Source organism: Mytilus trossulus, chromosome 10, assembly GCF_036588685.1.
Source record: "Mytilus trossulus isolate FHL-02 chromosome 10, PNRI_Mtr1.1.1.hap1, whole genome shotgun sequence".
Taxonomy (NCBI): domain Eukaryota; kingdom Metazoa; phylum Mollusca; class Bivalvia; order Mytilida; family Mytilidae; genus Mytilus; species Mytilus trossulus.
The window spans coordinates 32,691,920-32,708,588 of record NC_086382.1 but is presented as its reverse complement, the minus strand read 5'-3'; the positions used below and the strand labels follow the sequence as shown (position 1 = coordinate 32,708,588).

Sequence of the window (16,669 nt, the reverse complement as noted above, 5' to 3'; positions counted from 1 at the left end):
CTGCATTTATTTCTGAACAAGCTCCAGCACCTTTAAGTATGATGTTACCTTTGATTTTGGGTTTGTAAGTTAACTGGTCAAAAAATGTTTTACTTATAACCGACACCTGCGCTGCTGTGTCTATTATCCCGAAAGTTTTCTTACTGTTCACCCCTACAGGAATATATAATGTTTTGGCGTCTGAGTCTTGGATATTTGTCTTATATAGATTGACTTCAGTTTGTTTGTCTAAAGAGAGAGTTGGTGGCCTTCCAGTATCACCTGGATGGGTTGAAGGTCGGCCTACTTCTTCAACCCGTTGGAGTTTAAAGACTCCCTGTTTACATTTGGTGATGGTGACCTTGATCTGTTTCCATATCTTTGTGGCGATCTACTCTTTGGTTTTTCACATTGTGCAATAAAATGTCCTTCCTCACCACAGTTAAAGCATTTATTATCTCTAATAGGACTTCTCCCTGGACTGGATAATCTTTGTGGTTGTCCGAATCTATTGGTTGAATTACCCCTTTTCAAAATGTCCAGTATCTGTTTGATGCTTGTCTTTGTGTCCTCAACATCTTCTTCTGTCTTTTTAAGTCTTGACTCAAATCTGCTAATTACATCAGTATCACTGGTTCCTTTTCTGTACAAAGCTCTTACACTTGTAGATTCATGATCCCCATGTGAGTCATACACGTCTGTTTCTGTTTCGTGGAATGTCACCCTTTTAACCTCAGGCTTTTTATTTCCTAAAATAACTTTCTGATTGGTAACAGCACTCTTCACATACTTAAGCGCTTTGTCCAAACTATCAGGATCCTTATCCATTGCTGTTAAAGCTGCCTTTTTGTCCATGCATCCTTTCAGAAAAGCATCAGTGGCAACTATCTGAATAAAATCATCAGGTGTTCCTGGAAACCCATCAGTTGCAAGATCCTGTGTTCTCTCTGCATACTCATCAAGAGGTTCCTCTGGCAATTGACGAAGGTCTTGTAGTTGTCTCCTTATAACATGAGGTAAGTCTTTTCTTCCAAATCTGTCTTCCATCTTTTTACAAACAGCTTGAAATCCTTCCTGGACTGACTTTGGCATTGTGGTAAAAAACTTAAGTGCTCTGTCTCTCAAGCATTCAATAAGCTTGTCCAGTCTGTCTTGATTCGTCCAGTTATATCTATTGGCAATATGATTGAATTGAACAAGGTACGGTCGCCAGTCACTCCTACCATCATAGGTGCTCATCTTAGGTGGCAATGGACCATCTTGTCGTTTACTGCCCTGTCCTGTGTGTGTATTGCTTTTGGTTTTCCAACTAGGTTCATCTTTAGTTTCAGCTATTTTCATGCTAGGCTTCTCTTTTGGTAATGACCATTTTTCAATCATCTCCTGTAACTTTGTCTTATCATCTGTCTCCGTCTTCATAGTCATCTGTATTTTTTTTATCTGTTCATCTCTTTCTTCTATAGATTGATTTAATTTCAGCTCTCTTTCGTTAACTTTGTCAATCAGTTCTTCCATTTCTTCCTTATGTCTCTTGGCAAGTTTATCATACTGTTGTTCGTAATCGTGCTCTCTGTTTTTCATCTTAACTGTGAAGTCCTGGTTTACAGCTGCAATCCTATGTTCATAATCTGCTTTCATTAGTGCTTTGTCTTTCTCTGCATTTGAAAAACTTGTTTTTAATTTTTCAATCATTGCTGCCATCTTCTTAATTTCTTTGGCATTTTCTTCTGCTTTCCCCGTAATATCTTCTTGGATCCCTTCTTGGATTTCTTCGGATGGTTCCAATATTATAACCCCAGTCTTCATCAGTGGATCCCACATGGTATTAGGAATATCTGTCATAAGTTTTAGGTCTTCCAAAATAAGAGGGGAGCCTTTCTCTTCTCTTTTGTTAATAATCTTTTGTGCTCTTCTGTCACTTATTCCTGTTATCTGTTTAAGTTGTTCCAATGAAGCTGTGTTTATATTGATAGGTTGCGACATAATGGCCAAAATCTAATAAACTTTTTATACAAAAAAAATAATCTGTATATTACTACTTGTATAGGAATTGAACAATGTCGGGATGAAGAACAAAAGTAATATGTACGCATAGGCTATTACAATACAGACACAAGCACTATCACAAAACAATAAGCTTTTCTTTTTTTTTAAACACAAGCACAAAAACACAACACCACAAACAATTTAAAAAAAAAAAATCACTAACACTTTTACATATAGTCACAATTTCAGAAAATTTGGTATATTAATTTTATTCTGATTTGCCAATGAAAACACAAGTACAGCAAAAACAAAAATCAATCTGAAAACACCTATGACATCAGAGGATCTGACGCGCAAAGCTGTTTCAGAAATTAACTAATTTTAATAAACCTGTTTATATTATCATCTAGTTAAAGGACATAAATATTTAAAACTTTATATGCATAAATGTAAATAAACATATAAGTGACACAATCAAATATGTTTATATTTGTCTTTCTTTTTAATATCAGATATACAAATTCTTAAACTCAGATTTTTTTTTTTTACTATTTAAACACAGGTATGAAATTGTAAACAATGACGTATGTATACACAATTCACAACAAAAAGTAGTACAGTACAAGTTTTATTATCAACACATTCTTTTATGAGTGAACACTTTTCAGACGGTAAAATCGACAAGACAATTAAACAAAATGAAAAAAAAATAATTTGATAACAACTATGACATTAGAAGATCTGACGCACACAGTTGTATCAATAATTTATGAAAAACAAAAGAAAAACATATAAATGATATCTGACATCAGAAGATCTGACGCTCAACGGAATATCAATGAATGAAAAAAAATGTGTTGATTTTTATTAATATAAATAAACAAAAACCTGAAATAAACCAAATAGATGATCAAAAACTATCCACTAGTAGTTTGTTTTATAAGGTTATTTTGTCTTATTCTCTAGGTGTATGCAAATCTGTGTATTTTTTAAATGTGTTACAAAAAGGGGGAGGGGAATTTTATCACACGGAAAGTCTGATAATCACAATATAAATATGAAACGAATATATCACTCGCGCAAATACCAATAGTACTGATAAATCAGCGCGCCATGAAATAATACAATCGCGGGAGAGAAGAAACAAAGATTTTTCTCTCGCGAAAACAAAGAAAAAAAATGAAATTCGGCGGGAATAAATGTCACCGATAAACCGCAGTGGAAATCAGTGGAATCGTGCCGACTTCTGACACCACTGTAATGATTTTATAGGGCTATGTGTATGTACTATATTACCTATAATATCACAATCCTAGGCTTGAGTCAATGGTTATCTTTTAGGCCGCTCGTCAACTGGGGACGTCCGATCTGGATAACAACTATATTATGACTGCCCAATAATCCATGGGGAATCCCGGAATTCCTTTGTATGACGTCGTAGTGTAAATGGATAACGATAAAGCCAAGTGTTCCGAATAAACTGCTGGTATACTGAATACCATATTCTTAACAATAATAAAATTCTTTATTTAACGAAGGTAACACATTTAACAATTACATGTTAATCTTCCATGAGGCCTTCAAAGAAAATTATCAGTCCTTGGTTTTGTAACTATCATGCAGCCAGTTACTTGGAACAGAACTGATAAATAAGAAAAATTATGGCAAATACACACACTGACAATTTTGTTATTGAGACAGTAATATGTAGGTTTTACTACACACATATAACATTATTATCAATGATTTCTGTAATAAATGAGGTCAAGGTCATATTACATGTTACAATACCAGACAGAAATGTAGACCTAACAATCATTCTCTACGCCAAATATAGTAATTGAGTTACTTATAGTACCTGAGTAACAGATCAAACCCAAAAAAACTTACCATTGACCAATAGATCATGAATATGAGGTCTAGGTCATACATGTATGAGCCTTCCAGACAGGCATGTACACCATAATATCATTCCACAGTCCAAATAAAGTAGCCCTATTGCTTATAGTATCTAATTAACTGACAAAGCCACAAAAATAATATTGACCAATGAACCATCAAAAGCAGGTCAAGGTCATACATGTATTTACCCTGACAGACAGACTTGTTTACCTTAATAATTCCAAAGGCCAAATGTTGTAGCCCTAAGTCACGCAAAATAAACAGTTTTTAATGAACCATGAAAATGAGGTCATGGTCAGTTGAAAGCTGCTAGACAGACATGTAGATACACCGTACATTAATCATACCATTACACCAAATATATTTGACCTATTGCTTATACAATCTGAGATACAGACTAAATTGACCATGAAACCTTAACCTTGATCAGTAATCCATGAAACGATAAACATGTAGACTTTGCCAGGTTCCCATATTCCAAAAATACATTAACTTATACACCTTTTCTTTAACCAACAACTGAACCATAACAATGAGTTCAAGGACAATGATGCAGGAATGGATAAAAAAATAAACTTCTGGTTCCCAAGCTTATTTGTAATGGATATGCATTTCTCTAATTCTTACATGATTAATCCTTTTCCTAACCTGTTGATTATTTTTATTTAATCATTGTATGGTTCGTTTGATCTCAATTGTTTGCTTTCCTCTAAATTTCCTTTTGTGACATCACGAAAAAAGGTGACCATGCCTGATGACGTTTAAAAGAAAGAACACATCTTTTGGCAGATCATAAAGAATGAAGGATTGAATTTGTTTGCATATCATTTAAAAATCATTGAAGAAACGGATTCCATCACTAAATTTTTAGCAATATGATATTTATCCACTCTCGACAGTTAAATTTTTGTAAATTTAACTGTCATTAATGGATAAATATTGTATCACACTCAATACAATGGCATAATCTATATTTTCATTTGTTAAAATATCAGAGCCGAAATTGGTTACATTCAGAAAAAAAAACCAATGAAGGCTGTTCTGACAGTGACCTATAGCGGCTTACATCCATCTTGGTTGACACTCATTTTCCATTAATGAACTTTTTAATGGGACAAAGTTCTATAGATTTGACCTTAAATCCTAACTGTAAATAAATATACCAGGTGTAAACTGTAATTTCCTGGACAACATATATCTAATGAGAGCTTCGTCACTATATGGATCATCCTTCTTTTTCTTAGGCAACTTCCAAAACACAGCATCTCCAACTTGGTCCCTGTCCCATCCCCCAGAATGCTGCAGTAAATGTTTAACAGTTATTTTCAAAAGTCTTTTATCACCTTTACCAGAAGGTCTATATTTCTTCAAAATACCATTCGGGCCAAAGATTTTCTGGTCCAGTTTCAATTTCCCATCTTCTACTAACTTTAGAATCCCCACTGCTGTGATGGTCTTGCTGATGCTGGCTAGCCTAAATAATGCTGATGACAGGGCTTTAAGTCCAGAATTAGCTAGACCATATCCTTGTGTGTATATGAGGTTGCCATGGAAACAGATTGCAAGAGACCCACCAATGATGTCCTGTTGTTGCATGAAGTCTACAATTATCCGGTCTAATTGATAATAGGCATCAGGTGTTCGTTCGTTTGGAGATATCTGCACTGAAATAATATTAATACAACAGCATATTAAAATACATTGATCTTAGAATCCTTATAAGCAAGGTAAATTTCCAAACCTTATAATACCTTTACACAAAAAACGGATCCAGGGGGGTGGGGGGGGTCCGGGGGTTGGAACCCCCCCCTTTTTAAAATAACTGGATCTGCCCCTGAGGTGGTATTATAGAGGATTCTTGTTTAAGGGAAACAAATAAAAAGGGCTATTTGGTGCTGGTGCTGGTGGCAGACATTTAAAAGTATATGGTTAATTTATTAACAAATTTCCAAGACATTATGTTTAAGAGCTTGACATATTGTATATTAAAGATACTTGTTTAATGTTGAAGATCACATGTTGACGGTTTGAGTTGCTGTCTTTTTAACAATATAACATAAATCTCCTTAGTTTATTGCATCCGAATAGGTCTTCTTTGGAAAAAGATAAAATATACTAACATCTGTCATATTGTTACATTACTTGTAACAAATTGTCAGTACAAGTCTCAAAAATCAAATTCTATTCCTTCATTAAAATTCCTTTAACAATGAGCAAATCCCATTCCCTTCTATAGAAAAGCTATAAATGACAGATTATACCTGATCTAATACTATAAGTATGATCCATTTATCCTCTCCTTTTCATGTTGACATTTATATATCTTCAGGTTCAGGATGTCATTGGGTCAGCACACACTCATTCAGTCTAATTAATAATTTAAACAAAAACCTGAAAAATAGATAAAGATGATTTTATACTGGTAATTCATTTCATAAAATTATGTGATCTTGTATATATGTAACCTGAATGTTCATAAATTTTTCATATTTCAAGGAAACTAAAAGTACTTTTAATTTCAAGGCTGATTTGAGGAAGATTAGTTAATCAACAATATCTATATATATATATACTATATACTGTGAATTCATTTTTAATCAAGGGATACCAATTTTTGTCAATTAAGGGGGTATAGGTGAACATTGAAAACTGGCCAGAGAGTTTTCAAATTAAATACTCAGGGGTTGTCCAATGTCTTAAATTAATAGTGATGCGAGCTGCTCGAATTGATGGTTATAATTATGCAGCGTGAAAAAAGGAAAAAGGGGAGATAGTTGCTACAACTTGATACTTGAAGGTAGTGACTATTTGTGTTAGGGATGATTTTCTTTGGCTCAATATTAAAGTTAGAGTACTGCCCTTGGATCCCACGATTGAGGGTGCAGTACATGTAGTACATGTTCCATCTTTGTATTATTTTTACAATAGGAATTATTTTCTAATTGCCAATTTGGTGTTTAACAGCGGAGTGCATGAATTTCATTACAAAAGCAACTTTGTCTCTCCTGGAACCTCTATGTTTCAAGACAATGGGTTAACAGTCTGAGCAAAAAAAGTACTTCCTTGGCTGAGGACAACCGCTTATGTCTGACTAAGTATCACTACCACATTAACTAAGGGAAGCAATCCTATCCCAATAGTAAATGTGCAATTTGATTTTGTATTTTTAACTGCAGAGGGAGGGCAGCACCTTTTTCGGGACGTCATGATTGGGTGTTTTAAACTCAGAATTTCGGCATTGATCCATTTGGGATCAGGTAAGTCTTTTTTGAATTTAGGGATGGTGCGATGTAAATTTCTTTATTAAACTTCGGGACTTCAGGATTTCATGTGTTTAAGCCCAGGATTTCAGGATCAGGACCTCCTCCAACAACCCCCCCCCCCCCCTCCCTTTCACTGTAGGATCATCATTTGACATAGTTAAACCACTGACTTTCTATTACTGGTATGGAAAATCCCTGCATAAACCATATAATTTTTTATTGTAAGTCCCGTCATTTCGTACATATCTAAAGAGATTTAGAAATGTATTGAAATATTAGGCCAAGGATTTGTATAGTAAAACAAATCCACAGGCACTTGTCTCAGAAAAAAAACAAAAACGTATATACCTTAATATCTTTTTTTTCTGAGACAAGTGCCTGTGGACAAATTCTTGAAGGCTAATTAATATTTTTTTTAATTTTTTATGACTTTTTGTACATTCAATAATCAGTGTGTGAGATCCTTCCTATTACTTAGTGTCTGTTTATCCTTACATTTTAACAGGATTCCTTTTTTGCATCACTGATGATCAGATCAGTCTTGGAGCCAACGAAAATTCTTACTCTTACATTTAAAATCGTCCTGGATTATGAACTTTCAATTAGCCACTGGTGTCTTTCCCCTTTCAGTTTGTGTGTACTTACATCTATCATAACCCATAACACCTAAGTAAGCAATGTAATATTACATTTGTACAGAGAACACATGACTATGGACGGTGATATATGTGTTGATTTGATAATTACAAACAACCAAACATTTGTCCATGCAATAAACAAAACGCTAAAACATGTGAAAAGGGAGACAACAAACACAGTAAACAAATTCCTACAATGTGATGAGGGTCACTCACATCAGGAACATATAATATAATATATTAGATATACTGTTCCAAGCTCGCGTGTTTAATGTTTAATAATACAAAGGTGTTAGTAATTTTGGCTCTTCTAGTCTATTCTTATATTTAACAACTTTATGATTGTATTGTTAACTATATTATATAGGATCTTCATCATGTTCATCTATTTAATAATTGATTAAACTAAGATTTCGAATTTATTGTTCTAAACTTGCTTTTAAAATTATGCAAGGATTTGATTAATTTCAGTAAGAAATAATTCATAAATATCTATAGTTACATATATGATAAAAAATGTATGCTCTGTTTAGTTTGATTAATTTGAAGATAAAAGAAGATTTCTAAAAATCAAAGTCATTTGCTAGAGTGGGCAATTAAAACCATCGGTGGAGATTTATTCTTTATTGATTGTATTTTCACAGTTTTTGTTTTACACACCTTAGTATTATTATATAATTAGTGATTGATTCTTGATTTACAGATAATGTGGAATCTGATTTTTGAACCAGATATTTTATTTTTCTATTGAAAGACTTCATTGAAGCATGAGAGAAAACTGATAACATGATTAGAATGTGTCCCACTGCCAGAGGAAAAGATATTGAGGACAGTTTGGATGTATTTTAATAAGCAAGGTCAGTTTTATTTTAGACATTTTCTTTCTCTGTAAAAGAAAAATGAGATCGAAAGTATGAATTTTTAAGTTAAAAATACTTGTTTTGATATATGTCAAAATTTATATGAACATATTAAATGAATATATGTAACTAGTTTTTTAACCAATTATGTATCGGAGATATTAGCTATATAATAACATTTCACATCAGAAGTATGATTCAACACAATATGACATATAAAAGATCACATAAATGACTTTGTAAAGAAATAGACATATCATAATACTACAATGATACATTGTATTATACATGTCAGTCAGCAAAACAAAAATAGTCAAAAATGATAAGATATCATTTTGAAAAATTATGACATAAAAAAATATTTGTATTGTTGAAACTGATTTCAATCTCATTTTTAAACATGCAAACTTACTTGAAAAATTGATTAAAAAAGGAAGAAAAAATATGCTAACAAGTTATATGAGACTATATGTTTTTTTTTTACAATTTTTAGCTCATACATTTTATTTAAAAGAGCTCAAACATCTTTAGAGAAAATTTTATACTAGCAGTTATACCTCGAAAACTGATAGAAAAGTGATAAAAAAAGCAAAGTTTTTTCTTGGACAGGTATTTTAATCCCTATGGTAAATTAATTGGAAATCTTTGATTATACAATCTTAAATTATTCATTGATCTGCAACGAGCGAGCGGCATTACTTGCCTTAAGTAAGTAGACATATATAGCTATTTCATTTCACTTAATTACAAGGAATAATCTTAGCTCTTTTCCCTGGAGGATTATAATACCTGCAGGAAAGTGCTGACTGATATTGGTTACCTCCCCTTTTTTTAAATCAATACTTAAAATTGGTATTACAAATATAACAACACGTTTGTTGTATCACGTTTGTTGTATCACGTATTTGTTATTATCAATGAGCAGGGTAGAAAGTAGGACAAGAAGATACAAAGCTTGGATTTTTAATTATGTAGGTGAATGAAAAGGTAATTGTTATTGTTGTAGGAGTATTAGTTATCAGTGGTCAGTTATCGTGGTCAGTTATAATCAATTATGGACATTAGTTCATTCTGTATTTTCATTTTCTTTCAATGATAATTTATCTGATTTTGTAAATAATTGGTATTTATATTGAACAATTAAAATTTAACAGTTGAATAAGTGGTGAATATTTTGCTGGTGTTAAAATGTCATTTTAACAGGGTGTCAGTATATACCCTTTTTATAAAGGTAACAGGAATTTATTATTTATATGTGTGGTTAAATTTGACCATTACTATAAGCATGGAAATAGCATGAAATATATTTATTATTTAAAGTATTGAATGAAACATTAGATTTTATTGGTCAAAAATTATATTTATAGAATTTGATTTGTTAAATTTTTTAATTGAAACACATATATGTTAAGCCATATATGTGTTTGATTTATCTATATATTTTGAACTTTTCTATTTTATATACATGTATTTATAAAAAAAAAATTCAAATTTAGAAATATGTCAAAAATTACATTTATGAATTTGAATCTATTGATTGAAACACATGAGGGGGGATAAGAGGGTTCTGATCCTGAAATCCCGGGCTTTAAAACACAAAATCCATAAGTCCCAAATTTAGATAACTTGAATCCAGACATCCTGAAATTTGAAAAAAAAGAATTCCCAGATCCTGAAAGGGTCAATCCCGAAATCCTGAGCTTAAAAACACCCAATCCCAGAGTCCTGATAAAGGTCCTATCCCCCTCACACATATATGTTAAGATTTTATACAGAATTGGTTGTAGATCTTCTTTCACAGAGTTTTTGTAGGTGTTTTTTCTGGTGATGATCTCACCTTTGTGTGATCACCTATTACCACTTTGTTTTCCTTTATAGTGTTGCTTTGCAGGTGTTCTTTAAAGATTTTTTTTAAGTGTTAAGTGTGTTATAAAGGTTTAAGTTGCTTATTTATAAACCGTGGCAGATTATTTAGATAGTTATGTAAAAGTTCGTGATATAGTTTTATATTCATTGTTGAAGCCAATTAGAGCTTTAATGGCTTCAAATTATTTCAGGTTAAAAGTTTCAAGGATAAAAAATGGATGAAGGTAGAAAAATGAATGAATCTGAATGCTTAAAATTTTTTCGGGGTAAAAGTTTCAAGGATAAAAAATAAATGAAGGTAGAAAAATGAATAAATCTGAATGTCCATCACAAAAAGATAAAGCTATTATAGATTTTTCAAAATTGATATATTTGAAATCCCTATTAATTAAAATAGTTAGAGTTGTGGTCCCTCTTTAAGAAGACATGACTCCATGTGGTCTAAATATTTAAAAAAATGTATTTATAGGAGTTAAAACAAATTTAAACACATTGTATAGTCATTCAAACCATAGATATTCCAATAAAGTACAGTAATTACAGGATTAGATATTCATTAGGTTGTCTTTTGCTTAAAACCCCAAATGGAGATTTGGAGTATGATACATGTATTATAAGTTAAACAGTGTAATATTGTCCTAATACGATAATTTATCGGGTCAATAGAATTCATATCAGGTGACAGTGAGGCCAAACCGGATACATTATGTATTAGGACAAATATTTACAAATATTGTAACAAATTTATCCTGATTTTGTTATATATTACAAATTCTTATGCAACAACGTTTGTAACGTTCATTTTGATTGGATAACGTCACTTTCTTACATGGCACCAATTGACAATTGATGCTATGGGACCTACGCGCAAGCGCAGACGGCATATGACAGATTTTAAATACATGTTTTAACGTTGTTTTCTGTCAGTTTCATTAGAATGGAGATAACAATATTGTATTTTAAGCTCCGACGGCATCAATTGGGGATTTGATGGTCGCAAATACCCGTTTACTGTCTCCGCTAACGCGTCGCCAGTAAACTTAATTTGCGACCATCAAATCCCAAATTGATGCCGTCGGAGCTTAAAATACAATACAGTTATCTTCTAATTTATATACATGTATTCAAATTCAATTATTAGGACAATATCAACCAAATATATTAAGATATTTAATCTTAAACTGTGAAAAAATAAAATATAAGACAATAAAGCAAATAATTTTTTTTAATTTTTAATAGGTCAACAGTTTAAGGGAGATAATTCCAATTGAAGTAATAAAAAATTATACTGTAATTGATAAGGACAATATCAGCCAATCAAATTGCAAGAAATTACTCTTAATCATGATAAATAACCATACAGATGTACATATTTGCTTGTGGATGATCAAGGAATGTTTTAATTAACACTTTTTAATTAGTTAAAGACAAGAATGTGTCCATAGTACACGTATGCTCCATCTGCACTATCATTTTCCATGTTCAGTGGACCCTAACGATGGGATAAAAATCTCTAATTTGGCATTAAAATTAGAAAGATCATATCATATAGTAGGGAACATGTGTTCTAAGTTTCAAGTTGATTGGACTTCAACTTCATCATAAACTACCTTGACCAAAAACTTTAAACTGAAGTGGGACAGAAGAAGGGATGGATGGACAAACGAATGGGCGGACGGGCGAATGAACAAAATAACGAACGAACAGACAAACAGACGGACGGATGAACGGACACACAGACCAAAACATAATGCCCATAAATGGTGCATGAAAAAGATAATTTTAAGATACATTATGTTTCTGTTTTATTTCACAGGTAATGAAGTCTTTGTGAAGTGGTAATCTGGGGACAGTGTAGCCAATGTCAATATATATGTTCCTGTGGTAATATGATGTGAATTTTCGTCAGAATAAACCAACACAGATAACATCATTTAAGTAAGGTAGGTATTTTAAAGTATATTTGTACAAGTTGATAGACAGAATTCTCAGAAGATTCCGCATATCGTCAAACAAAATGTATGAGCTATGGTTCCACAACTACTTTTACTCATGTTAGCATTTATTACGGTAGTTTTATATGTGCATGCTGCATTTAGCGCTATATTGTTATCATTACATGTATATATGTATACAGGATAACCCTATATAAGTTGATTGAACTTGTGTCTGATCCTTTTTGTATCATTGATCAAATAAGATAATCATAAACTGAGTGGACTAAAGGTAGATAAATGTTTTCTTATTTTGTCTTTTTTTCCTATGCAGTTTTTTAATATCAAATATTTATAAATTTCTATACACTTGTTCAATTTATCCCTTAAGTCCTGCATGTCCTTGAATAACTAATCTATTTTAAAAGACCACATTAAGAATTTAGTAATGTTTTTCATTGAAAATATGATTGTGAAAATATTCCATGACAATTGGTTAGTGTGGCTATAGAAGATACTATGGATTTATTTGTAAGGACCACCCATCAGGACCCTCATAAAATTAAGAGATATTGAAGATTTCACATTCTGAGAATTTCTCATATGAATACTGGGTTTGAAACACCTGAATGATAGGAAGATGTGGTATAAATGTCAACGAGACATCTTTCCACCCGAGAACAAATAACATACTGTGAATTCATTATTATTAGTTGGATACCAATTTTTCGTATATTTCGTGGGTACAGGTGAATCAGGAATTTTTTTATGTTCAACTAAATACAAACTTCTATACAGTTGTATCCAGACTTTGGCAGAAACATGCAATCTACGAAAATTGGTTTCCACGAAAATAAATAATCAACAGTAGCAGTGTACCACAGTAGGAGTGTACAACTATAAGTCAAATCTAGTTTAAAACACATTTTGATCATGGATTATTACAGGTTCTAGTTTCATCGCTGGTCAATTGCCTTTTCTAATAAATGTTGGACCCGTTATCTGAAATGTGCCGTTTTATTGTGTTTATTATTAAATATTTATACAAATTGTCAAGCTGCTTAAATGATGTTAAAGGTAATCGGTAAACATTGTGTTTCTAATATCATACTCTTAATCAGGATGTAATAAATTGAAAAAGAGAAAAAGTCGATTCATCGACTGGGTTATAAAACTTTTAATTGCTAGTCCTTGGAGAAAATACCAGATTAAACTAATTAAATATATGCTAATATTACTTATTTATCTTAAAATTAATCCATTTTTTCAATCATGGACATGTTATTATTTAATATTTATTACAGAAAAATGTGTTAATTCTAAATCTTTCTGATATATCACATATTGTATTTTATTTTATATGATATAAGATAAAATACAATTTTGAAATATTTTGAAACAGTAAAAAAATCATTAAGTAATTTTTGAATAAAATTTATATAGTCTCTAAAATAATACTAAAAAATTCTTATTAAAGTATAAACACAGAAATTGTCAATCAGATAACTTATTCCACCAAAGTTTAAACGAATCCCAAACTATTTTAATGTTCAACAAAATAGAAACTTCTATAATTTAAGTTGTATCCAGACTTTGGCTGAACCACGACATTCATAGGTTATAGTACTATCTTCAACACAGAGCCTTGGCTCACACTGAACAGCAAGCTATAAATGGCCCCAAAAATTACTAGTGTGTAACCATTCAAATGGGAAAACCAATGGTCTAATCTAGGGTATATAAAAATCATTATTAAATGAGAACACTAATGATCCACATCAACAAAAGACAACCACTGAACATCAGGTTACTGATATCTAAATTGTTATATTTTTTATTTTGTTTTTAATTTACAGATAATGGGAAACTTTGGTGGCCATGCTTTACCAGGATCTTTCTTCATAGTTTTTTCACTATGGTGGACAGTGCAGATGTTTAACAGATATTACACATCCCTACGAAAAAATACACGGTTCACGTCTACTCCTACCTACCCATGTACTTGTCTATGTGGCCGATTCAAAGATTTTCCAATTGAATCCATCGGCAAAATATTATTAGTTGTTATTGGATTTTCCTTAGAAATATATACTGGATACAATTTCTATGTGCATAAATTCACCACTCCCGGAAATGCACAGCACGCTACAATGTTTTTCTTTTTCGGAATGAGTGGTGTGATAGATTTTCTTGTATACTTAAAAGCACCTATACCTAAAGATTTGGATTATGTTATAGTGCTTATAGCTTTAAGTGTTGAAGCTTTATTATTTCATTTCCATCTTCATGGCCGAAATGAACTGAACGTACAATTACATACGTTACTTATATACGCAATTATCTTAAATTTAATCGGGGTGATTTTAGAACTGAAATATCGTCATAATGTCCTTGCAGCGCTTTCTCGAGCCTATTTCTTTCTTGTTCAAGGTACATGGTTCTGGCAAATTGGGTTTGTTCTGTACAATCCAAATCCATATGCAGAAAAATGGAAACCAGACGATCATGTGGAATTCACTTTTGTGACCATGTACTTCACTTGGCATTGTGGGATTGATTTTTTGATAATGTTCGCCATAGGCAGTTGTGTCGCTTTTTATCAAAAGAGATTTCATACAAATAGAGAAGATGATATGTGTATGAAGAGATTAATTCATACTGGTACCAATGGACAAACATTAATTACAATGGGAGACAGTGACGATAGTGATATAGAGTACCAGAAACCTGTTGTCAGATGATAATAGAGAAGAATAATTTATACCATGATATTAGTTAAGCATTCGGCTGATTTGTCCAGTCATTATACTGTGTATTCATTTATTTTCGTGGGTACCAATTTTCATGGAAACTTGCATATTTGTGGATATTTCATTATTTGGTTTTGGCAAGGTCTGCATACATTCCTTTAGTAAATTTGCAGATGGTTGAATATATATATTCGTGGTTCCCTTGTACAACATGAAAGCCACGAAAATTGGTATCAAACGAATATTAATGAATCCACAGTATTTATATAATCTGCACTTATAAGAATCTTGTAGGTATATTCGATAATTGTAATTGTCATTTATCTTTTCAACTATCAGTAGTCAGAGGTGGATTTAGGGAGGGGTAGGGGGACCAGGTCCCCATTTTTTGTGCATGAAATATGACCGTTCTATAGAGAAACTCTGAACCCTCACTGAAGCTAGTCCATTGAAGGCAGTCAGTGGGCCCCTCTTAAGATTTCTGGATCTGCCAATGGTAATATATAGAGCACTGCGTAAAGCAATCACCTAATCAGTCAATCAATTATAGAGCATGATATACTCTTCATTGCAGTGTTTAAACAAGGCTGCATCTGTCAGAGTTGACAATTGATATCCCCATAATTTTTAGTACTATTTTAAAATCAGTCTCATTTTGTATTGTACGATAAATTATAATTGTTTGTGGTAAACTTAGTGCAATTTTTCCGTCGGGTATTGCAAAATACTGTTTCTTTTTTAATCAATAATAGGTATGTATATACAAACATTTTTACATCCTATTTATTTGTACTTATTCAGGAGTTTATATATATTATATATTATGTTTTTATTATATTTACAAAAAAAAATCCATGCTTTTTATTTATTTTTATTCAAAAGTTTATAAACATTTACATATGACCAGTTTTTTGTTATATTTAAATTAAATGTATAAGATTTGATATTTTTTCTTCGTTTCATATAATGAGGCTAAATTTGTTGACCCAATTCCATTTTATATTATATATGTTGCAATCAAAATAAGTTCTGATTTTGTTCACTGAACTTGTTCATTATTCATTTCTTCATTAAATAGATATAGGAAGATGTGGTGTGAGTGCCAATGAGACAACTCTCCATCCAAACAACAATTTAAAAAGTAAACCATTATAGGTTAAAGTACGGCCTTCAACACGAGCCTTGGCTCACACCGAACAACAAGCTATAAAGGGCCCCAAAATTACTAGTGTAAAACCATTCAAACGGGAAAACCAATCTATATAAACAAAACGAGAAACGAGAAACATGTATATATTACATAAACAAACGACAACTACTGTACATCAGATTCCTGACTTAGGACAGGTGCAAACATTAAAGTATATTTATTGAGTTATCTCCCCTTATGAGGAAAATGCCTAATTTTCTTCATTAGATAAAATGTTCAGTTTGTGTTGCAATTGTTGTACCATTTTGTATGTGATAGATATTAAAGTATATTTTTATTAA

The 16,669-nt window shown here is 31.9% G+C and overlaps 2 protein-coding genes across 5 annotated transcripts in view; one reads left to right on the top strand and one right to left on the bottom strand.

Annotated features, from left to right (window-relative positions):
* LOC134687832 (putative D-alanyl-D-alanine carboxypeptidase) overlaps window positions 1-7,929 on the bottom strand; it is a 20,416-nt gene extending 12,487 nt beyond the window's left edge. Inside the window, exons 1-3 of the mRNA XM_063548291.1 lie at window positions 7,776-7,929; window positions 6,129-6,258; window positions 5,034-5,531 (exon numbers count right to left, since the gene is read on the bottom strand). Coding sequence (XP_063404361.1) covers window positions 5,034-5,531; window positions 6,129-6,156 — 526 coding nt within the window. The 5' untranslated portion in view covers window positions 6,157-6,258; window positions 7,776-7,929. The remainder of the gene's footprint in view (window positions 1-5,033; window positions 5,532-6,128; window positions 6,259-7,775) is intronic.
* LOC134687229 (transmembrane protein 45B-like) lies at window positions 7,784-16,669 on the top strand. 4 transcript variants are annotated; one of them, XM_063547361.1, is made up of 4 exons: window positions 7,784-7,800; window positions 8,523-8,625; window positions 12,311-12,437; window positions 14,285-16,669. In XM_063547361.1, exon 4 carries the CDS (start codon window positions 14,288-14,290, stop codon window positions 15,167-15,169), a length of 882 nt encoding a protein of 293 aa, XP_063403431.1. In that variant the 5' UTR covers window positions 7,784-7,800; window positions 8,523-8,625; window positions 12,311-12,437; window positions 14,285-14,287; the 3' UTR covers window positions 15,170-16,669. The 4 variants fall into 4 exon arrangements, with proteins under 4 accessions (XP_063403431.1, XP_063403433.1, XP_063403432.1 ...); XM_063547363.1 differs by lacking the exons at window positions 7,784-7,800; window positions 8,523-8,625 and adding an exon at window positions 9,511-9,599; XM_063547362.1 differs by lacking the exons at window positions 7,784-7,800; window positions 8,523-8,625 and adding an exon at window positions 9,511-9,615.

Excerpts from the sequence above, each read along its gene's own strand:
- LOC134687229 (XM_063547361.1), top strand. The coding sequence starts at position 14,288 with ATGGGAAACTTTGGTGGCCATGCTTTACCAGGATCTTTCTTCATAGTT.